General features: G+C 35.7%; 1 protein-coding gene across 4 annotated transcripts in view; it reads right to left on the bottom strand.

Annotated features, from left to right (window-relative positions):
- UBE2E2 (ubiquitin conjugating enzyme E2 E2) overlaps window positions 1-26060 on the bottom strand; it is a 377267-nt gene that overhangs the window by 336838 nt on the left and 14369 nt on the right. For all 4 annotated transcript variants that reach the window (XM_078072299.1, XM_078072308.1, XM_078072306.1 and 1 more), the window contains exon 3: window positions 23566-23616. In XM_078072299.1, coding sequence (XP_077928425.1) covers window positions 23566-23616 — 51 coding nt within the window. The remainder of the gene's footprint in view (window positions 1-23565; window positions 23617-26060) is intronic.

The raw sequence follows: 26060 nt of genomic DNA, 5'->3' as shown, positions 1-26060 counted from the left end.
ATTTATCTTCAAAGTTTCTATGTTAAAAAAAAAACTTAAGCATGTTTAAAATGTCTCCCATGTAACAATTCACTTTTTTTTTCCATTTAAAACTCAGGGTATATGTTTTTTCTATTAAAGTCTCCCTTAATAGGGCGCCTGGGTGGCTCAGTTGGTTAAGCGACTGCCTTCGGCTCAGGTCATGATCCTGGAGTCCTGGGATCGAGTCCCACATCAGGCTCCCTGCTCAGCAGGGAGTCTGCTTCTCCCTCTGCCCTCTTCCTTCTCGTGCTCTCTGTCTCTCATTCTCTCTCTCTCAAATAAATAAATAAAATCTTTAAAAAAAAAAAAAAAAAAGTCTCCCTTAATGGATATAATAAGAGATTAAATGCTGCAGAGGTTTAAGGGAAAAAAAACCCTCTTTAGTTGGAGAAGAGAAAAATAATCAGGGATGTGTCATTGATACGCAGGGGCAGCTAAAATATCAAGTGAAAATGAATGAATATGCAGGTTAAAAAAATCCTGAAGCATCATAATTTTCATATAAAAGGTGAAATATCGGGACGCCTGGGTGTCTCATTCAGTTATGTGTCAGACTCTTGATTCGGCTCAGGTCATGACCAGGGTCTTGAGATAGAGCCCTGAGTCGGTGCTTACAGCTAGGTGCTCAGTGCTGAGTTGGCTTGAGATACTCTCTCTCAGGCTCCCTCTGCCCCTGCCCTGACTTGGGCTCTCTCAATCAATAAAATATTTTTTAATGTAAATATTCTCTAAATTGGCATTAGGTGGAACAAAATTTGCTATACCCTTTTTAAGAATTTTAAAGAGGACTATTTGGTGAAAAAAAAAATTCATTATTAAAGCCCTAAGGTGAAGAAAAAGAAATACTAATTGTAGACAATTGATTTTAAAATTTTAAAATATCACAGAGCTATTCAGAAGTTCAATCTAACCAATGCTTGAAAAAAGGCTGTGAATTTGCCAAAATGATTATGCCTAAACTGATGACAGAATAATTTTTTGCTGTGCCACAAAATGGTATTATTTTGAACGTTAAATAAATTATTCTCCTAAAGCCATAATGTCAAAATGAGCATATGATGCTTTTCAGAGAAAATTCAGAATATCAAATATGAAATAAAAAGTCAGAGAAAAGCTGTGGGATGGGGGTCAATATGCAGGGTAAAGGGCCCAATATTTGAAGTCTGATAGGAAATCTGAGGCTCAGAGATTGAATAAACATATTCAGAAAAATGACACTGTAATACCTGCCATTACAGAACTGCTGGGAGCCTAAAAAGATGAAGCATGAGACCTGATACAAAATAAGCACTCAACAAAGGATGATATTTTAAAACTATCCATATTACTGTCTCTAGAACAACAAAGAATTTTGTTCACCAAAAACCAAACAACTAGGAGAGTGTCCTTTGAAGGTTTTCTTTGCAGTTCCCTTTGTTTAAACTTCAATAGTTATTTGATCTTCCTCATATTTCTATTCGGTGATAACTATTTTCAAGCAGAGCAGTTATGGCAAGTTATAAGAAACTTGGAGGTTTTAATTGCTTTTATTAACCAATTTATTAACGTAATAACACTTTAATGGCAATAATTCAATTTTTCTCAGAAAGATTTGCAAGTTAGTAGAATGTACTGCTTCACTCTTCAATATAATTAACCTTGATATCCACCTGCAAAGTGCTCCATATTGTCAATAGAATAAAATGACCACCTTCTAAATCATAAAGAATCTAGTAAAATGGTGAAGGCTGTCATCCCGTGACATTTGTATTCACAAGCAAAGACTGTAGAAACAATTTAAAACACATTTCCATAAACTCAACAAATAGTCTTTCTGTTCAAATGTACATCTGGCTTGGTGGGCTGCTCAAGACTGTACTTGAAAATACAAGGTAAAAGGATGTTGTTACTCTAACCTCACCTGAAGAATAAAGCTTGATGTAGACTAAGGCTCTACAACAAATCTTTATTTGTATGAGAATAATATCCAATCATATTTTTTAAAAAACAGTTTTAAAAACCATCAGACTTGGGGAGAGGCATGAATGAAAGAGAAAATGAGGGAGGCTTAAAGAGTACTAGTAATGTCCTGCTGTCAATAAAGTGCAATATATTAAACACTTAGATTATCAGTGCCTTTAGGATACCAACAATCTAATGGGAGAGAATAGACAATACACAAAAACACATAAATGTTAGGTGGTTAGTCCTGTGGGAAGAGAGTAAAAATGATTGACGTGCTGAGGTAGGGTGGTCAGAGTAGGCTCACTGAGGTGACATTTCAGGTCAGGGACTAAGTCATGCAGCTACTCAAAGGAAGAGCAATCCAAGCAGAGGAAATCGCCACTATAGAGACCCTGAGGTGAAAGCATGTCTGGTATGTTAGAAGAACAGGAAAAGAGCCCAATGTAGCAGGAGCAGAATAATCAAGAGAATATGAGCTGAGGTCAGGGAGATAAAGAGGGACCTGATCACTTGCTGTTTCAAAGGTCATTATAATGGGAATCCAAGGAGTAATATGAACTGACTTTCATTTTAAAAGGATCATTCTGTCATATTAAGAAAAGACTATAGAGAAGGAAGGACAGAAGCAGGAAGACCCACTGGGAAGCTGTGGCAATTCATTCAGGCAAGAAACGAAGATGGCTTGGACCAGAATAGTAACAATGGAGGAAGTGAGAAGTGGTTAGCCTCTATGCATATTCTGAAGGTAGGTTAAAAGGCTTCGCTGATAAAATGGATATAGAGTGAGAGAGAAAGAAAGGAATCAAGGATGACTCCAAGATCTTGAGCCTAAATGGAGAGATGAATTTACTATTAACTGAACAGTAAAGACTGTGGATGAAGTAGATTTGTTAGAGGGAACAAGGAGTTCAGTTTTGGGATTTGTTACTTGTGAGGTGTCAATTAAATATTCAAATAGAATGTTCAGTAGGCAGCTGAACATATTTCAATAATAGGGTTTATTTTACAGACAGCTAATCAAAAATAAAATTTAAACAATAAAATTAAATCTTAACTGTTAATATCTACTTGACAAATCATTATAATAAATTTTTACTATTATTAATCTTCATGTAATACATCTATATAGGGGCGCCTGGGTGGCTCAGCCAGTTAAGCATCTGCCTTTGGCTCAGGTCATGATCCCAGGGTCCTGGGATTGAGCCCCGCTTCCGGCTCCCTGCTTGGCGGGGAGCCTGCTTCTCGCTCTGCCCCTCCCCCCTGTTCGTGCTTTTCTCTCTCTCTCTCAAATAAATAAAAATCTTTAAAAAAAATAATACATCTATATAATGCTCCATCATTTAAAGGTCATAAAACTCTACAAAAAAACTCACTAAATACTAAGATACTCCAACAGAATTATAATTCCATCCAATAGTCAGTTAAAAGTGAATATGGGCAAACATAAAATACTTAGGCTAGCCAGTAAGCTTAATTAATCACAGCTTAACAACACAGAGGGCTTAACTCACCCCTATAGCAAATGTGTAATGCTTAGAGGTGAAAATGCCAAAAGATTCTGTCAAATTCCATCTGTAGCTTTCACTGCAGACATAGTAAACCCTGCGGGTTCATAATGGCATTGTAAATATTGTATTGTGCACCACAAAAACAAAAACAAAATATTTAACGACAGGTTTTCTCTCTAAACAAAATAATGGGATCATTACCATTTATTAAGGATAACATGGTAAAACTGGAACAGAGTATTTACAGTTAATGTTAGCACACTGCTATGCAGCTACACACTGCCATATACCAAATATTACCCAAGTCAGCTGTTTACCTAGGAAGATTTTTAAAAAATTTTTACTTGGCTACTGTATGAGCACAGCTTTAAAAAAAATTAATTAAGCCCTAAAGAACTGCTAAGCTAAAGAATTAAAACTTAGATAAACAAGTGAAATGAGTGAGGTAAGACTGTCAATGGAATAAATAAAAAATGTGAATTACCAGTTAATGAAATGTGAATGTTCAGACAATTATCCTAACTTTAAATATTAAGTAATAAGGTATGTAGGGAAATTATTGAGATGCCTACTTTCCCAGCCAATAATATTTCCAAATTCAACTGGCTGCTCCATAATAAACAAAAACTATAACAAAGGACAAGGCTGGCATCATGGATCAAGAGCCCTACATACCTCAAGAAATGCAAATTGGAAAGAAATGGGAATTATACTTTAAAAGAAGAATAAAAGTAAAAATTGTACTAGTCAAAAGTTGAGTATGATACTCTGCTTTCCAAACCCTTTTCAAAGAGCTTATTCTGCAATTCTATACATTAAAAGAATATAACTTTCCTTAATATTCAAAATCCCATTATCATCAGTCAAAAGATGAAATACCAGTATACAATTTAGAACCTATTCTGCTTTATCACTCAATAACTTAGTACAGTGCCAGTCTTACAGACAGTCAATGTTTGCTAAATCTGAATTTCTTCTGATCTCATCCCTCTCACTCTTATTTCACCTTCCTTCTTTCATGGGATCTCTTAAACCTCCCCACACCCCACTCAATTTATTTGACTAGCATTTTTTATTATAAAACTGTTTTCATTTTGCTAAGTGAAAGGAGCCAGACAAAAAGGCCACACCTTGTTTGATTCCATTTATATGAAATGTCCAGAATAGGCACATCAATGGAGACACAAAGTCAATCAGTAGTTGTCAGGATCTGGTGGTAAAAGAGATTGGGAAATGACTGCTACCAAGTATAGGGTTTCTTTTTGGAGTGATGAAAATGTTCTGGAAATAACAGTGGTGATGGTTGCACACCTCTGTAAATATACTAAAACCACTGATTTACACACTTTAAAAGGATCTATTTTATAGTATTTTAATCATATCTCTGAAAGAGGCCTACAGTCTTTTATAGTGCATGAGGTAAAAGCACTTCCTACACACTTCAATAATTCAATAATTCTTTATTAATCGCTGTATCAGAGTATCATAAATGAAGTTCAAGATGAGATCCTAAACTAACAAGAAAATGTTAAACTCTGTTATACTCTGTTTCAGAAACACATTTTAGAGACACATTTTATCTTAAATGATAAAATACAAAATTTGTGAATGTGAAGGGATACATTTCAGGTGTTCAATGAATTCACTCATGCAGAACACTTCATCTTCCAAAAAACATACAATTGGATAATTTCCTCATCTTACTGAAAATGTCTTCTTTTTCCAAGTACTTCATTAATCCTGTGTATTAGCTTTTAAAAACAGTCTTTCCCCCTGATATGGTCTGCCCCTAACAATTTAACATTATGTAACTCCTTATATTTACACTATGCTTTAGCATTCTAGGAGCTTTCATACACATTACCATATTTGATCCTTTTATCATCCTATGAAGTAGGTGGAGTAAATTCAGTAAAGATAAGGGACTTGTTCAGTTTCTCAGTAGATCTTGGGACTAAAATTCAGAGGTTCTGACTCTAATGAAAAGGTCCTCAGCAGGGGCGCATGGGTGGCTCAGTCAGTTAAGTGGCCGATTCTTGATTTTGGCTCAGGTCATGATCTCAGGATCCTCGGATCGAGCCCTGCATAGGGCTCTGTGCTCAGCCAGGAGTCCACTTCAGGATTTTCTCTAACTCCTTCTGCACCCCCCGCCCCCTGCTTTCGCGTTCACGCATTCTGTTTCTCAAATAAATAAATAAATCTTAAAAAAAAAAAAAAAAAAGGTGCTCAGCGGGTTCTAGTGAATAAGGAAGACTGCTGTATGAATTATCTACTACTTATATCATACTTCCTTTGTATACCATCTGATATTTTTCTCTAATTATCTAATTGAGTCAGCCTTACTTCAACAATTAAGATTTTTAAGCTCCTAGTCAAGAGGCCATACCTTATACTTATTCTATGTCCCATAGCACTGATCACCTATAGATGAATTGACTAAAATACCAAATTATCCATGAACACTAAATATATTCATGGTTGTTGATCTGTATCATCAGAAAAGACAAACTAACCTGGAAAACAATCCCCCCAAAATTTTAATCTTAAAATAATCCTCCCCCAGGAAGACTGTATGAGAGTTTACAACCAAACTTAAGCTCATGTTATGAACAAATAATTAATAAATACATTGTATAAAAATTTTTTTTAGCTTAAGCAGGAGCTCATACCTTTCAAAACTGATTACTCTCTCCTAAACTATTTATGGTGGTAGGCCCTGTTGCAAGATATAAGACCCAAGACAATTTACAGACCTGTGAGAATGAAGCAAAGTACTGAGTGTATTTAATATAAAAAACTAGAGATTACATTTTAAGAAAAAAAGATATTTTAGCTGACAATAAGCACAACCCCAATTAATTAGCTTTGCAAACATGAAAAACTGGGTTAATTTAGTGATAAAATAGTCAATGCAACCTCCTAATGAATTTTCTGTCTTCCTTTTATTGACATTAGCCCATTAGCTGATGAGATTTCTACATACTGGTGAAAATGGAAATCAAGAGATATTCACAACAGCAATCTAGGGTCATACACAAGATATTTACCTGTATGCTTAGCTTTTTAAAGAAAAATAACACATTCATAAGTTCTCTGCCTTAGTAACTGCATAAATATATTTGAATGCCTATTATATGCAATATACCATATTGAGAAGATAATAAATTATGTCTGCCATATACCTTCACCATCCTCAAAACAACTGAAGAAAGTAAATGCATATAACCCTTATAAATATAGTAATTGCATCAACAACTAACAATTGAGCCCTTATGCACCAGGCACTACTTTTGAGTGTTTTGCATATGTTAACTCCTAATCCTCACACCAACCTCTGTGATTTTACAGATGAAGAAAGTAAGGCACAAAGAAGTTATATAACTAGACGAAAAGGTGTGTGTGCGTCTGTGTGTGTGTGTAGATACATCCTAAAGACAACACATTAAGAAGTTTATATACACCATGACCAAGTGGGACTTAACCCTGGGATGCAATACTGTTCAACATACTCAAATCAATAAAAGTGACACACTATAGAATGAAAGATAAAAGTCATATGTGTATATATATATGTAATCTAGGCAGTCTCTCCAGAAGAAACCACTGTGCAATACTGCCTCTCTAACTCAAAGTAACAGCTGCTGTGGGTACACTGAGAGCAGAGAAAATTACAGGACGGAGGTGATATTTGAGCTAGGCCTTTAAGTCCAAATGATATGGAGAGAAGGCTATGCTTAAGCACATGTGTAGGGAAAGGTTCTCCAAGTCTACTACTTCTCTTTGGCCTTTGCACACAAAGGACACAGGCAGGACTGGTGACAGACAGGTGGTCCATATATCCACAGGAAATGTTTGAGAGCACACTTCAGTCAACCCTGGTTTTAAGAGTAGCCTTTGCTGTTCTCCAAGTATAATATGCCTGACGGCTCTTTCTCCCAGGCAAAAATGAACAGTGTATGCTGATCACACTTTTGTGTCCTGAGAGATAGGAGCTAGACACACATAAACTGACATGCTCTCAGCAATGAATTCTCTAATGAGATACACTAGATGAAGAGAAAGAGAATAATGACACACGCACAACTGGTTGTGCTCAGTCCACCGTCATAGTCCACCCGTGAGTTCTCAAAAGTGTTCCTAATTAACCTGGCCCCTGAGCCTGACTGGACAATATTCAGATGGGCAGAACCCTGCTCCCCAAGCCTTCCCTCTTGAGCTCAATTACAGAGTCTGGTTGAATAGGTAATATGAACAATCTTGGAAAATTACAAAAGAAATTACAGTTGACCCTTGAACAGTACAGGTTTGAACTGTGCAAGTCCACTTATAACACAAATTTTTTTCTATAAATACAGCATTTTGTTTTTTATTTTCTTTTTCTTTTTTTTATTTTATTTATTTTTGAGAGAGAGAGAATGACAGAGAGAGAGAATGAGAGGGGTGAGGGTCAGACGGAGAAGCAGACTCCCTGCTGAGCAGGGAGCCTGATGCGGAACTCGATCCTGGGACTCCAGGATCATGACCTGAGCCGAAGGCAGTCACTTAACCAACTGAGCCACCAGGTGCCCCTTGTTTTTTATTTTCTTAACATTTTCTTTTCTCTAGTTTATTGTAATACAGAATATAATACATATAACAAAAAAATATGTATCAACTGTTTATGCTATCAGTAAGGCTTCTGGTCAACAGTAGGCTATTAGTAAAGTTTGGGGGGAGTCAAAAGTTGTATGCAGAGTTTCAACAGTGGGGGGGCGTTGGGGGGCATCTGATGACCCTAACCCCTGCATTATTCGAGAGTAACTGTGCTCTTGAAATTTCAATGCAACTTGATAATCTTTATTCACTTATTACTGTCCTGGTGAGGAGAGTAAGTAATTACAATCTTATTCTACTTTTTTATTCACTTGAAAATTTCACTCATGATCAATTTCAGACCTACTAAGAACTGAGTCCTCTCCCCTTTCTCCTTGTTTTCCTCCTACTCCCTAGATGAGGAACTCTTTCTGTCTCCTTCCTCTTTATTCGTCTCTAATTGCTATGGTTTCAGAAGGCTTGGTCTTGTGTCTTCTTCTTTTTCTATACCCTTTCTGTACATATATTCATCAATTTCTGTGGACTTAAGTATCTTTATGATGACGACTTCAAATTGATAGTTTCAGCTTTCCAATGCATGCCTGTCTGGCACCTTCATTTGGATGTCTCACATTTTACAATTAACATATCCAAAACAGAACTCTTTTTTTTTTTTAAGTAAAAATTACCATGGTATATTTGTAACTCTCATATTTGTAGATACGTATCTTTGCTATATTAAAGACTAAAAAATTACTTTAAATTTTCAGACTAAAATTATCTCTCCCATAAATCAGCAACTCATCTATTTCATTTTATTTTTTCTCCATGCCCAGGCAAACAGTTCAAGAGAATATTATAAATACTAATTTGTGGTTTGATCAACCTTGATAGATGCTTTGCCTAACTAAAGCCAACTCTGTATCTTTTGCTCAGATTAAGTTTAGTACTTTTTTTCATATTCCATGAAGCTTTTATTCCAATCAGGAACTAATCAAATCTATACCAGTCTAAAAACAGTAAAAAGGCCCTCAGTCCACCTCGGGTGGGGACGAAAGTGGGGCAAGGAGAGCATCCAACATGGCACCTCGAGAGAAGGGCTGGGCATTGTCTTGGCAGCAGGACCAAGCAGAAGGAGGCTTGCTGAGTGTAGGGCAGGAAGGGCACTGCCTGGCAGGCTGAGCCTGTCCGCCTGTCCCTACAAAGCAGGCAGAGACCCCAAGGACTATTCATGTGGCCACCTGCCCCAGAAGAAGCCAATACCTAGTCTAGACTCCCTATCAGCAAGTCCAAATCTTCACAGTGCTATCGATACATAGTCCCTCCGAAGAGCCAGCTCTGGGCATGGTATTATAGTCACACTGCCCTGGTGACACAGCAGCATCTGCAGATCATGTTGCTCCCACTTCAGACTCTTAATCTTGTCTGCCAAACCACTTCCCACCATGAATCTTCCCCATTTCAGAACAGGCACCACCACTCCCCCAACAGACTCTAACCTGATAATTTCTCCCTTTCCTCTAACATTCCCCCCCTCAACTCTGCCATCTATCTATCAGCTTGTCAATTCTCCTTCAAAAAATACACCTCCAATTTCCCTTGTTCCATCCTTACTGCTACCACCCTAAACCAGATTACCATCCTCTCTTACCTGGATGACTATCAACCTCCAATCTTATACCTTGCTCCTCCAGTCTAACAGCCAGAACAATCTTCGTAACAGCCAAACTCTAGTGGATTTGGCCCCAGCCTCATTTTTCAACCTTATCTTGTGCGACAGTATTCCTCTGCCCACTCCCCACTGCCCTTCAATCCAGCCCCACCAGACTTCCTCCAGTTCCCTGAACACAAGAGCACACACCTGCTTTAGAGTCTCTGCACATGCAGCTTGGTATGCCAAAAGTCCTGCACATCTTACGTAGTTAGCACCTTTTATTCATTTACTTCTCAGTTTAGATGTCACCTCCTTAGAAAAGCCTTCCAAACCCAAGGTACAAGTAGAACCCTGCTCTAAAACTCATCCCTTGTTTGTTTTCTTCATAGCAATTACTATCTGTATGTCTCTATATCTGTTTCTCCTTTCTGTAAGGCAGTTTTGGGTTTTCTTAAAGTACAAGTTCCTGTCTATCTTCACAGGTGAAACATAAACTCCACAAAGGCTGGAGATCCATTTTGTCTTGTTTATAACTGCAACGCCATTATCCAGCACAATGCTGATCACACGATAATTTTGATAAATATTTACTGTGTTTTATTACACCTTTATTTACATATTTGAGGAGGCTACCCTGAATTTAGTACTTAAAACATTTTGTCCATTATAATATATTCAGAATACTATGTGATTCATATTCCATGGTTTTTAAATACTATGTTATTTTCACCTCATTCTACATAGTGACTTACTGATTTTCCATTAATACGGATTAAGAACAGAATAAGTCTGCTACATAAATATTAGAAACTATTTCCAATGCTGGTTTGGAGTCCATTTTACCTTTCAAGCAAAGCTAACTTACAATGAGGTTCTTTTGGTACTACAATAACAAAAGCTACCTGGAGATAGTCCAAGCCATTTGGATACTGCCAGAAGTGCCTTACACCCACTCAAATTTAGAACAAAGTGCATAAGCATTTGTTTCAGTGTATTAAGAAATCATCCAAGGCAAAATATCTATTATGAGAACTCTAAAAATTTCTAAAGGATCTGACAACAATGCAACAGATAGTAAAAGATAATTATTTTGTCCTCTCGTAAAACTTGTCTGTCCCAATGAATGGATAAAGAAGATGTGGTCTATATATACAACAGAATATTACTCAGCCATCAAAAGGAATGAAATCCTGCCATTTGCAAAGACATGGATGGAACTAGAGGGTATTATGCTAAGAGAAATAAGTCAATCAGAGAAAATCATATAATCTCACTGATATGTGGAATTTAAGAAACAAAACAGAGGAAGAGAGGAAAAAACAAAACAAGATGAAACCAGAGAAGGAGACAAAGACTCTTAATCATAGGAAACAAACTGAGGGTTGCTGCAGGGGAGGGGGGTGAAGGGGTGAGGTAACTGGGTGCTGGACATTAAGGAGGGCACATAATATAATAAGCACTGGGTATTATATAAGACTGATGAATCACTGACCTCTACCTCTGAAACTAAGAATATATGTTAATTAATTGAATTTAAATTTAAAAAATATATATTATAAAAAAATAAAATAAAAATGAACCTTCTTTAGTCATTAAATCAAGGATGCATTGTTAGAATTAAAAATTACTATTACTGGGGCACCTGGGTGGTTCGGTCGTTAAGCGTCTGCCTTCAGTTCAGGTCATGATCCCAGGGTCCTGGGATCGAGCCCCGCATTGGGCTCCCTGCACAGTGGAAAGCCTGCTTCTCCCTCTCCTACTCCCGCTTGTGTTCCCTCTCTCGCTGTGTCTCTCTCTCTGTCAAATAAATAAATAAAATCTTAAAAAAAAAAAAAAATTACTATTACTGTATTTCTGTAAGGTAATAAAATATTTCTTTAAAAAAAAAAACTTGTCTGTCCCTTCTCCTACCTCAAATCCCAATTATTGGCAAAGTAGGATCATAACACTGCTTAATATCATTTATAAACCAGGCTGTTGCCAGATATTTACTTAAGTGATACACAAGGGCTTGGCCAGGAAGGGCAAATCTTTAATCTTAGATTGGAGAATACGTCAACTCAAAAAGAACTGAGAGAGACTATTCCTATTGTAACAGCCAAACCCTACTCAAGGCGGTTAACTCCCAAGCTCCTACGGTTCTACTTTCCCAGATTTTAGGCCATCTTACCCTGCCGTGGCAGCCTCAGATTAATACCAGTCCCCCTCCTGCAGAACCCCTTACTCACTACTTAGCCACCTGAAATCCAAAAACTGCTCCATTTGCCTGCTAACTTGAGCCTAATACCGAAATGTCAATTGCTGAAAACAATAAGCAGTTTTGCCACTCCTCAGAAACTTTGTCCTAGCTTCAGGCAAGGATTATCCTCCAGCACTTGCAGTTGAATTCAGTTCACCACTTGGATGTCACCTTCTTTCAGTTCACCACTTGGATGCAGGTCTCAGCGCATTCTGCTCTGATGCATTAGGCCACAGAATTTTGCCCTACCTACAGACATGACAGTCATCTTTTCATACTATTGGACCAAAGTTTTAAAATAAATGTCTCAGTCAGTGGTCATAAATGAAACAGGCAGTCCACATGTATATATAAAGAGATATATATATATCTTTAGTGTACTCTGTCATTTGAAATCTTTAAAACTTTGAATTTTCTTTTAATCCTAAGATTTACTAGCTTATAGAATAGTTACTTTAGAAAAACACATCCCAAAAAACCCACAAATTTTCTTCATTAATCCTTTTTCAATTTCTAAGGATGAAAATAATATTTTTCCAGAACCAAAGGGAAGAGGGGGAAACCATGAGGATCCCAGTTTGTTACACAGTTTGATAGTCTTGAAGGTATGTATACTGACCAAATAATTATTCAAGAAATTTGCATCAGACGATTAACTTAATTTTTATTAGAATTTTATTAACAGTAATATTTTTATTTAACTATGTCTGAGAAGTGGTGTTTATGAAACAACATGTAATAATCTGGGACCTATCAAACTAATGGATATTAACTTATGTCCCTAAGCCCCATGCCAGGCTCTTATTTCCTCATGTTCTTCGTATGTTGTCCTTTTTGTATAAATTTAAAAGTTATGAGTAAAGAAGAAAATAAAAGCCTCACTTACTAATTTAGATATGGAACTGATAACAAATAAATAAGCTGCTTTAAATATGTCAATAAACGGTGTAAATCACATACTACATATTCCAAAAGGACAAAAATGAGAGAGAAAATGAGTCACAATCCATAGGTGAAAAGGATAAAGGTGATAAAAATATACTTCATTTGGCTAGGGTCCAGCAGCTGAGAAATACCATTCTAATACTACTTCACATCTGATACCTGAAAATCCCTCTGAAATAAGCAAACAGATTCATTTTTAATTCCTCCGAAGATGAAGCAGGTATTACCTCCTAAAGTCGTCCGTTATTTCTCTGGACAGCTCTGACTGAAGATGAAGCCTTTTTATCAAGAAGAAAATGGTTTCCTTCTAATTTAACACAGCAGTGCTAGTTCTACTCCCTATAATCACACAGAATAAAATTAATCTCTCCCCGATTTTATGGCTCTGAAAACAGTTAAAACACAGCTATGGTGGCCCCCTCACTTCTCCAGACAAAATAACTCCAATACCTTTCCAATGGACTTCATAATCATGGATAAAAATTCTCCATTTTCTTTGTCTGCATTAATTATAACTAAATTTTCTGAGCCCATAAGACACATCCATCCTATCAATGAAATAAGCAACACACTGAACTCTCAGAACTGAATGCTAGTCCCAGCTTTCTCGTTAAACTGCACATGGGAAGTGCCACCTTCTCTCTGGGCTTGAGAGTGCCAGACCATATGCTTTCCAGTTTCAATATATTATGAATCCATCTAAAAACAATAATTTGCAATATTGCTTTTATTTTGTTAAAAAGTTAAAAATAAATATTTACCCAATACTTTATAATATATTCATAAAGACCTTTTACGTAACTATGGGAACTACATGTGATGATCTAAAAATAGCAGTATTTAAAAATCCTTGACACTTAGAATACAATGGTGGCTGGTGGGAAGAAAGGAGAGAAGGGGGACAAGTACTTACGTGGTATAATTACATAACTACAAGCACAATTTAAAAAGGTCAAAATTTACCTAAAATGGAAATTAAGCAAAAATTTAAGCTTGAGAAGTTCTAGTCTTTCTAGATCTGTGCTGTGTAATACAATAGTTACTCATCACATATGGCTATCTAAATTTAAATTAAGCAAAATTAGAAGTTCATTTACTAAGTGAGATTAGCCACCTTTCAAGTACTAAACAGCCATATACGGCTAGTAGCCACTGTACTGAACAACACAGATACAAAACACTTATATCACAGAAGAAGTTCTACTGGAGCAGTGCTATTCTAGACAGATTCACCTCTATCTAATTTGCAAATGAAAGACCTGCCTAGCAAAGTCTCAAAACAGTTGGCCTCTAAAGTCAGAAACGCCAAAACTGAAATCCTGATTCTGCCACTTACTTATTTTGTGACCTTGGACAAGTTACTTAATCCCTCTAAGCCTTTCTTCCCATTTATAAAGCTAATAGATACTAGGTAGTAGATACCTCAAAGTTAGTCATAAAGATGAAAAGAGATAATGCAGGTAAAGCATTCCGCACACAGCCTCAAACACTGGAAGCATTCAATAGTTGTTAGCTCCCTAGTATAATTATTCACATATAGGTACAATGAACATCAACTAAATGCTAGGATTTGAAATATAGAGACTGAAGAGAGCATTCTCACCCAAGTGGGTAAAATAGATAAAATAGTTGTAACATTTTACAACTCAGGAGAACTGAAAACAGTGCGGTGGGTGTAGGAGAAGTGGAAAGTGCTAGATTCTAGTTGGAGGGAACAGCAGGTGCCAAGGCAGGAACCTTGGCTCTGATGTGCGAGCTATGCCTCTCCTTTTGGTCATTTCACACTATTACTAGGCTTCGTCTTCCATACAGGTCAGAGGGGAGGGAGTCTCTACACTCTATGTATTGGAATAGAAAATGAATTTGAGGGGCACCTGGGCGGCTCAGTCATTAAGCGTCTGCCTTCGGCTCGGGTCATGATCCCAGGGTCCTGGGATCGAACCCCCGCGTTGGGCTCCCTGCTCAGCGGGAAGGCTGCTTCTCCCTCTCCCACTCCCCCTGCTTGTGTTCCCTCTCTCTCTCTCTCTCTCTGTCACTCTCTCTGTCAAATAAGTAAGTAAATAAATAAATATCTTATACATATCTTTTTTAAAAAAAAGAAAATGAATTTGAGCTTACAGCTTTGCCTAATTCTATTATACATTTTAGCACAATGTGCTGCTTTTACACAAATGGGGATTTAGATATACCTTTAAAGCATCCCAGTAAGTCTCTAAACTATGCAGACATTCTTAATAAAAAATTCTAAATGAACAAAAAAGTCAAAAAACACACTTTGACAACATAAATTTAAAAATCAAAATTTCCATTGTTCTCAAAATAAAATACACCAACAAAACTATTTTACTTATTATTTGCAATAACAGTTGATAAAAAATATTTAAGTTCATGAATGTAATAATCACTGTAAAGAAATGCATTGAGTGCACTAAAGAATACAGTTTTCAGGACAACTTAAAAGATAAAACAGCAATGTGAATTAAAATATCACATGTTAGAAAGTAATATGACACCTTCTATCAAAGTGCTTAAGTAATAAATCTGAAATAATAACCAGCTTAAAACTGGGCAAAATAAAATAAGTGATAAAATGTTCTGTTCCTTTTATAAATTATAATATAATCCCAGTGTGATCATTTAACACATGTTTTTTCAGACACATTCTTGTACTGCTCTTAAAACAGCAAAGAATTTTAAAAAAGGAAATAAAATATCAAAGACAGCAAGTAATGGGCAGTAAATTCACTTTATCACTCAACATTTTTCTTTATTATGAAATAAACATTTTAAAATCTATAGTTAAAGGCAGATATTTTAAAAATTAACATTTTGAAATAAAAAAGTAAAAAAAAAATAAAGTAAAAAAATTTCTGGTGATTTTATGGAGATAGTTATGTCTTCCCCAGTTCTGAAGTAAAGGTACATGACAGCAAACAATTACACCTGAAGTAACAGCACCTTAAGGCTCTATGTTGGCTATGCCCCAGGTGAAGTCAGCCTCAAGGTAAAGGCAAAAAGAAAACATACATATATTTTTGGCAGTAAGGAAGGAGAACACCTTTAAAATCATAAAAAGTACAGAGATGAAAATATAAACAAGCTTGAAACTCTTAATGCCAATGGAATATAAGGTAAGACCATGTTTTCTCATTCTCTGTCACACTGTACACGTACTCCAACTCTATGGCTATCCAACCCACAGGTACTATTCCAAACAATTCTTTAGCTTTTCTAACCATTTAATGCATCTCAAATATTAAAGACTTTTGTCTTCATAAAGTCTATGCAAAACCACTCAACACTGCAGCAATGGAGTCAAGAACTCCTAGGAGTAAATAAAAAATATTCCTCAATTATCTGTACTAAAGAAAGGAAAGAGGAATATGAATAATTCAGTATCCTATATAAGACAGGTCCTCAATGTATATTTAAATTTTATCATGTTAATGACTCCTCAAAAGAGGCATTCCAGCCTTCTGCTAACCAATACACATTGACCTCACCTTTCAGTTATTCATAGTGTTTATTTATTAATCATCAGCCTCACTCCAAAAAGACTGATGGGGCTTAAAAAATTTATGTAGTATAAAAGTACAAAATGAAGATACACTTCAAAAACAGTTGGGGGGAAAGAGTAAGAAAATAAAATACAATCAGAGTTGAGATTTCTACACAAAACACAGTTAACTACTAAAGTCAAAAAGTAAAGAAGCCTATTAGCTTCTGGGCAACCAAAGTAAAGAGGAAAGCATTATCAATCTTAAGATTTGCAGAAGCCACAGATATTGGCAGTTTCTGCCAAGAGTATCATCATTCCCTTAGTCTTGGTTCTCCAAACATCTATATGTCTTATCTCTCAATTAGTTTTAGCCAATTTTTAGGATTAGGAACTATACCAGCATATCTTATTGTAGCCTACACTTGCCCTAGCACAGACCTAATATTAAGCCCTCAATAAATACTAAAATAAACTGTAGGGGAAGGTGACCTAGAATCAGGCTAACTGGGAAAAAACAATTTGGCATTAAAAGTGCAGACATCTGCAAACACTGAGTTAAGAACTGTCAAATGTAAAGAAATTCTTTACCTGAAAAAGTGCCAGTAATAATAATACTAACACTAAGACATGTATACCCACAAACACACACACAAGGGAGAGTGGTAGAAATCACTCTACTCAAAAAATTCCTTTTCAAAATGTTTTGGCAAAAAACTGTCTCATGGAATTCAGAAATATAAATCAAACATAATACAAATGATATTTTGGATTGCCTTGCATGTTGATTTTTTTTTCTTTACTGAGCCATAAATGACTAGCCACAAATGTAATTTTAAATGTATTTTTCTATCTAGTCATACATGTAAAATAATAAAGGATGAAAGAGTAGAAAACCTGGATTTATATCCAAATCAACTAGTTGTGCAACTCTGAGCAAGTTACTTAACCCCAGGATTCTCACAGAGCAATTGACAAGACTAAATGACAATAATATATGAAAATCCTTGAAAAGCTAAAAATGCCATAAAAAATATTACCACAATAACCAAAAAAGGAAAACAATTAGTGGCAATGATTGGATTTTTGTACTGGAGGTTCTTTACAGAGTTCACTCCTATATAAACGCTATCCCCAATTTCTATTTCAATGCCTTCCCATTCTGTCATATAGTTTTGAAAAATGTTAACCCACACAAACACATTTTCCCTACATAATGCTTCAGTTACTATGATCTGGAAAATACAATTTCCACTACTAAATGGCTCTCATCAACAGTAGGTGAGACAGTGGTTAGATTTATGTCCAGTCATGGCCTCTCCTATACTGGGAACACCTTAGATAATGAGTGAAAACAACGAAAAATAAATCTGAGAACTTCAAGTTTCTGATTCAAAACTTACTGCAAAGCTACAATAATCAAGATTCTGTGTCAATAAAAAGAAAAGAAAGACTATATGGTACTGGCAGGCATAAGTATAGGCATACAGATCAATGGAATAAAATTTAGAGCTCAGAAATAAACCTTCACATTTATAATTCATTGATTTTTCAACAAAGATGTCAAGACTATTCAGTGGTGTTTTCAGCAGATGGTGCTGACATAACTGGGTATCCAGACACACAAAAAATGAATGTGGACCTTTACCTCACGCCATATACAAAATGGATAAGGATCAAAATAAAAATTTTAGCTAAAATTAAAAAACCCTGAGAAGAAAAATATAAGTGTACATCTTTGTAGTACTGGATTAGGCAATGGTTTCTTAGAAGTAACACCACACACACAAACAACAAAAAGAAAAAAACAGGTAAACTAGACTACAACGAAATTTAAACTTTCGCTTCAAAGATCACTATTAAGAAAGTAAAAAAAAAAAAAAACCTACTCACAGATTAGGAGAAAATATTTGCAAATCACATACCTATACAGGACTTGTATCCAAAATAAATAAAGAACACTTACAACTCAGCAATAAAGACAAATAACTCAATTTAAAAATGGACAAAAGATTTGAGTAGACGTTTCTCCAAAGAAGATATAAAAGTGGCCAAAAAGCATATGAAAAGATGGTCAACATCATCAGTATATTCATCAAGATAATGCAAATCAAAACTACAATGACATATCACTCCATACCTACTAAGATGGTTATCGTCAAAAAGACAGACAAGAACAACTGCCAAGGTTGTGGAGAAACTGGAACTCTCAAACACTGCTGGTAGGAAGGTAAAATGGTACAGCCACTTTGTAATAAGTCTGGCAGTTCCCCAGAAGGTTAAACATAGTTACTCTATGACTCAACAATTCGTATAAACCCCCAAAAATGAAAACATATGTCCACACAAAATCTTGTACACGAATGTTCACAGCAGCATTATTCATAACAGCCAAAAAGTGGAAACAATCCAAATGTGCATCAACTGATGAATGGATAAATAAAATACAGTATATCCACGCAATGGAATATTATTCAGAGACAAAAAGATAAAAGTACTGATGCACACTACAACATGGATGAACCTTGAAAACATTATGCTTCATGAAAGAAGCTAGTCATAAAAGACTACATTTTATATGATTCCATTAATACAAAATGTCCAGAACAGGCAAATCTATAAGAGACCGAAAAAACGGATACCTAGGGCTTGGAGTTGAGAGTGCTGGGAGGAAATGGGGAAGGAGTGACTGTTAAAAGGTTTGATGTATCTTTCTGGGGTGATCAAAATGTTGTAAAATTGACTGTGATGGTTAGACAACTCTGTGAATCTAGTTACACAACTCTGTGAATATAGTAAAAGCCACTGAATTTTACGCTTTAAATTACATCTCAATAAAGCCAATTAGTTTTTTTTAAAGTAAAGCAGAGCCTGTGTTCAATGAGTAGATCATTGAAACATAGCAATAAAAAGTGAAAACTGCTCTTATAACTGAACTACATCCTCTTTTTTTAGTATTTCCTCCTTACACTTCTCAATGACTAAATCAAAAATCAAAAGCCAAATGAGTCATTTTATCATAGTCTCTACTTCCAAAAAGTAGTAAGGATCTCTGTCATTTCCATTCTCATGCAGTTAATACAAACTTGGACACAGATCATGACAGAATTTGCATTTAGTTTCCCTACAGTACAAAAGAACAAGTTACCCTTTGGATGACAAAAGTTTTCATTTTAATTTGGAGATTTTTCTAGCTAACTCCCAGTTTCCCACTAGCATCAAGGAAAGGGAAATGAACATATCAGCACATTTACAGATTCAAGATCTGTGCTTTTGACAATTGGTGAAGAATCGTGATAGTCACGACATACAGTCATTTACAAGCGGCAGCAATTTTACCTATTAGGGCTCTGTAAGGATGTAACATGAATTTTCCTGGCTCCATCCAGCTAAGCTGGTGTGCAAGGAACTGAAATAGTGAGCAATTCTAGACCAATAACTCCAACTCAGCTGGCAATACGAAAACATTTACGGATCTGAAGAGACCTCAGAAGAGAGCCTTTGCAAATGTCATGGGTCAATTATGTTATCCACCATAAGAGTTGAAACCAAGCAAAATATATTCTACTACTTACAGGAAATATTCTAAATATACAACCAATTTCACCCAAACTATATATAATTTTCTATGCCAATACCCTACAGACCCTATCATTTTACGAACAGAAACTTTTTTCTTAGGTGTATCATAAAGTTTTGTTTTTAAACATTAACTCAGGCTTTAATCGGAAAAAAACCCAAAGATAACTGAATCCAGTTTTTAAAAAACTGTATTATTGCATTTTTACCTTAAAGACAACAGAAAAAGTGAAAATTGAAAGATATATAGGCATGTTTCCCATAAGAAGAAATAATTCAACCTATTATCAAAGTATTTTGTGGATGCTTTAAAAATATTTAGATTCAAGAAAAAAAAATTTAGATTCATTCAAAACCTGAAAGAAAAAATTAAACAATACCACAGCAGTTCCCCTAAAAATGCCTTACGTAAACATATCCATCTACACTGAATGATATAATCCAGAAAGACTTTATGTTCCCACCATGTCTAAATGACAGACTCACAGAATACTTACACACATACTAGTTCCTCCCATATAATTCCAAGAATTGCTTAACCGGGCATCACATAAGAGATGCACCAAAATTCAGAGATGCCATCTCTAACCTGACAAATACACACAACTGGCCTGTACTAGTCTGTTAAGTTTCCAGAAAATAAGAGTAAACCACACTCTAAGTGGAATGTGACACACAACCATCCCCATTGAGACAATAACAGATAAAATACCTGTTCCAATCTGTCTAAACAGGTAAACCCATAGATGTTCCCTCATACATAATCTTATCTGTGATAGTGAGCTAACAACTACCCAGGCAACCAAAAGGCAGGATTTAGAGAGGCCTGTGTGCTGGTAAAGGTAATAACAAAGAGAGTACTAGGGGAATGTGATTTTGACTCCCTCTACTAGGCAGATAACTTTAATTTAGTATATTTCTATAAATTAATTCATTAATTTCTATAAATTAAGTCATTAGGACACAGATGAAGGCAGCACAGAACTTTTAAAAATCAACCACAAAAGCACTATTAACTTTGTGCCAAAAATAAGTCAAACAAAAATTATGCTCTAACTTCTCTTTCTGAAGATAGTAACCGCATTCCCACTGAAATAAAGATGGGCAGATTTACTATAAACCACAATCAAATATTTGACACCAAACAATCCAAAGGCCACAGTAATCCACTTAACAATCACACTGACATCTATATTAAGTAGCACAAGTACATAGGACTTGTAGAACTAATCACCACTTCCCAATCAGCCACAACGTAGAGGATCCTTTGCTTGCCAAAGGGGAGCACCACATACATGAAGATGGATATAATCTTTATCTCTGCCTCATCCGGTTCAATCAATTATTCTGGGATCAAGAAAAGGAGCCAAAGCGACTGAATCACAAACCTGGCTTCTAAAGCAAACTTGTTAACTATCCAATCTTCATACCATTAAATGAATTTCCTTGCAAATTCCCACAAGCAGGCAAATTAACCAAAGTAGATATCTTTCTACAATGTTATATATCAATTATATCTCAATAAAACTGGGGAAAAAAAACAACGAATTAGGTATCTTTCCTAAAACTTACCAAAGGGCTTATTATGTGTCACATCCATGTTTTAAAACGCTTCATTTATAAAGAGTTTACATGACCAGTAATGATACCATTAACTGTGGCTTAATGAAAAAGTAAAACTCCAAATTTCAGACATTATAAACTTTTCTTTTTAACTTTAAATAGAATTGGTTTAATTATTTTAGTTTATTTAAATAATTGCCATTATGTAATTCCTTTCCTCACACTTGTTTTCATGCATGTTTATAATACACTGGTTTAATCAAGCTAAATTATTATCTGTAGTAAGTCAAAACTAAATTAGACTAATGTATTAGAAAATAATACATCTTATAACGAAGTTGCAGTCTAACCATCACATAATATTGTACGTGGATTTCATTTATTAAAAATGAGCCTTAGGGCGCCTGGGTGGCTCAGTCGTTAAGCGTCTGCCTTCGGCTCAGGTCATGATCCCAGGGTCTTGGGATCGAGTCCCACATCGGGCTCCCTGCTCAGCGAGAAGCCTGCTTCTCCCTCTCCCACTCCCCCTGCTTGTGTTCCTGCTCTCGCTATCTCTCTCTGTCAAATAAATAAATAAAAAAAAAATCTTTAAAAAAAAAAAAAAAAAAAAAAAAATGAGCCTTAAACAAGCTCATTAAAACAAAGTAGTTTATTTTGCCAGTAATTTGTTGTCAAAATTTAAGCAAATAAGTATATAAACTAAGTTCATATATTTACCAATTTAGTTGTAAAAAGATTACAAAAATAATATATGTGGTTAAACTATTTTTTTAAAAGATTCAAACCATTAAAATGAATACTGTCATAAGAAACAAGAGATTTTAGGTTTCATTCAAACTGGAGTTTTTCCACAATCAATCCATTTCCAAGAATTGGTGACCAAAGTGACCAATGATTTGCCATCTGAAAATGTCTTTGATGTAACAGTCTTAAGTGTGATAAAAAGTCTTACTGTTAAACAGTTTTACTTAACAAAGAAATATTTGTTCTATTTGAATAAAACATTCTTTGATTATTATTGCAAGGGTATATACTGTATATGACTCTCATGTAAAGAACATTAATTCACCACAAACATAAAAAGCCTTATTAGAACTTTTCCTACACAACAGTTTCCAACTAGCCAAGTATCAAATAGCCATGTGCAAAATTCTCACTTTCATTAATATGTAGAGTTGCTATCTTTGCTTTCACATAAAAATAAGATCAGTAAAATCAGAAATCATACCAAACAATAAATTCTACCTTCATTCAATATTAGCAACATATTGCTGTAATCTGCCCTCTCACCTTCAATCCACAAGACTACCAGTTTAAACTATGAAAACGCCATGATGGCCTGGTTCCAACACTGACCTCATATCAAAACAGAAAGAAATGTTTTATATGAGACCAAGAGCCAATCTTCCAACTATTGCATCAGACCCAAGATCTAGTATAAGGTAGGAGGTCATTTTTCTCCTCTTCCTCTACCTACCTGTATATCATTAATCATTTCCAGGCAAGCACTATTACTTCTTATAAACTCTGACCAGAAAATTGAAGAATGCGGTCATAAAGGAGAGAGTTTTAAATTTAACATCATTGCCTCAAATCACCCATTCTTACTTAGCTACAGCCGAGAAATAATGTAAACCATGAAAAAACAGTTCAATGTTCCAGTACTTTTAAAATTCAATTTCCAACAAGGTAACAAGTGAATTATCAAATAGCAAATATTTTAGCCACACTATTATTCTACCATTAAAGAAATCATTTAAGGCCCCAACACCTATTCCACTGAAAAATAATTGTATTTGTTACTCTATAATTTCATTATCTTATTGTTATTGCATTACTGTTTGGCAACCCCACTATACCTCTACAAACAGACTTGATAAGTATTCCATTTCTGCACAGAAACAATAACCGTCCTCCACAGTCATTTAAATTCAAACTACAATGATATTTTACTAATCAAATTACAACAGTTGTACATCAGACCAACGGTTCAATTATACCTTGCGCAAAAGATACAAATAAATAAAAATCCGTAAGTACTTACCTACAGTTGGGAGGAGGGTCCAACGTAATCTCTGCAAGTTCCTTTTGAATTCTTTAAAATAAAGACAGAGTTATGTTAAAATGTCTTCACTGTCTTAGTAGTTCACTAAAATGTTATACTTTTACACAAATATTTCCCATTTGTATTCTTTTTTTTGAAATACTAATACTATATAATCATATATAATAATAACCAAGCCATAACTTCTGCCTTGATTTTGGCAATGCACCTACAAAGGGTAAAAAGAAGATTGCCCATTATCAGTACATGCAGCCTGTAGAAACAACACTAAAAACTTCATCTAACCAGGACACCTGGGTGGCTCAGTCGGTTAATATTCGAACTCTTGGCTCGAGTCATGATCTCAGGGTTGTGAGCTCAAGCCCCATGCCCAGCTCTGTGCTCAGCAGGGAGTCTGCTTCTCTCTCTCTCCCTCTGCCCCTCCGCACCGCTTGCCCACGTTCTCTCTCTCTCTCAAATAAATAAATCTTTTAAAAAATACTTCTCTGAACCACTGATAATAACCAAAATTTCTAGTGTAAATTAGATACCTTTGTCACATTATTTATGGATCATGATTTGCACTAGAACACCTCCACATAAGACAGAAAGATGATTATTAAGTTGAATCCAAGCATTCTGAGTGATCCAATCAACTGGTGAAGAAAGAATTATCAGGATCTCATTCCAACACCTGAAACTGCTATCCAAATATACATGGTATTCCTCCCTGAAGCCTCTAGGTTGGAGCAGATTGAGACTTTCCAATCTGACACTATTCCTTTTGCAAGAACTATCCTAATAATATGTGGATAATCATCTTAATGTCATTGCATTGCAAAAAGAACTTTTTTAAAAATCTGCTTTTGTCCTCGTGTTATTTTTTTACTTTGACTTTTAACTGCACCCAACCCCTTATATACATATACAAAGGCTACATTGTTTTATGAGACTAAGCAATCTCTTAACTATCATTCATGCATTATTAAACACAGGCTTTGTTAAAGCAAATACAAAAAAAATCCTCAAAACCACTTCTCCTTTGCTTTTTAAATATGAGGATTTGCTAACTGGACACCTGCTATCTGGTAATTATTGCGATGGTAAATGGATGACAGGTGACTAAAGTACCTTAAAAAATAAGAACCTGAACAAAAACATTTACTCTCAAACAATTTCATTCCACATCTTTTTCAATACAACGAACAAAAATACAGAAATAGACATGACTCCTCCAAGAGGACTGGCTTCAATTTCCTAAAGGAATTGAATGCTACTAACATAATTTTCACTTTTCTAAGCCATGTGATTCAAGGTTGGGGACGCATTACAAAGCTGAGCAAGACTAATAAGTTCAAAACCAAAAAAACTTTCATTTTAATTCTGCTATACCATTTTAATTGAGAGTTCTTGATAAAAAGACTGCTCACATCTGCATCCTCTCCCTCAGCCTCAATTTTCTGTCCCATAAAATGAAGAGGTTTATTCCCCATCCTATAAAATGAAGAGGTTAACTAGGATTTGTTTTATCTTTTTTTTTTTAAAGATTTTATTTATTTATTTGAGAGAGCGAGAATGAGAGAGAGAGAGAGAGCATATGAGAGGGAGGAGGGTCAGAGGGAGAAGCAGACTCCCTGCTGAGCAGGAAGCCCGATGCGGGGACTCGATCCCGGGACTCCAGGATCATGACCTGAGCCGAAGGCAGTTGCTTAACCAACTGAGCCACCCAGGCGCCCGGATTTGTTTTATCTTTAAAACATGATTCCTTCTAATACAGATTCTGTGATGTGTTCACATGCACATAAAGTATATACAGCCCAGGGCCGACTGGGTAGCTCAGTCAGTTAAACGTCAGACTCTTGGTTTCGGCTCAGGTCATGATCTCATGGGTCTTGGGATCAAGCCCGTGTAGGGCTCCATGCTCGGTGGGGAGTCTGCTTCAAGATTCTTTCCTGCTGCCCCTCCCCCCAACCGCACACGGGGTAAGGTATACGGTCTCTCTCTCTCTCTCAAATAAATAGATCTTTTTTTAAAAGTATATACAGCCCATAATTAAATGAGAAATCTCAAAGATCTGATACTGGCAAACACCCTTTATGAATTTCATACAGAAGTCTAAAACAGGTACTTCAAAACTAACCGAGTAAGTCAGATTAATGATAGCAAACTGAGCACACACACATTCACCTCCCCCTCCTTCAAGATCCCACTTCGGGCAGGCAGGAAGGAGCAGGGAGGCAAAATACTGAAAGTGCAAAAGGGAATAAACAGCAAAGAGAAGGAAATGAGAATTTCAGTGTACTTCTGGAAGACAAAGCAGACAGGTGTAAATTAAACAGGTTGAGACAGACAAGAGGGGACTGCAGAGTGCTTAAGAATATAATAAAGACACATTATTGAAGGGTGGTGGGGAGAAAAAGACAACCAGAAATCCCAGAAGAAAAACACCTGTGTAAGAAAACCATAGACCAAATATGAAGGAAACTAAAATGTAA

This window comes from Halichoerus grypus, chromosome 1 (genome assembly GCF_964656455.1).
Source record: "Halichoerus grypus chromosome 1, mHalGry1.hap1.1, whole genome shotgun sequence".
In the NCBI taxonomy this organism is placed as follows: domain Eukaryota; kingdom Metazoa; phylum Chordata; class Mammalia; order Carnivora; family Phocidae; genus Halichoerus; species Halichoerus grypus.
This window is presented reverse-complemented; position numbering and strand designations above follow the sequence as displayed.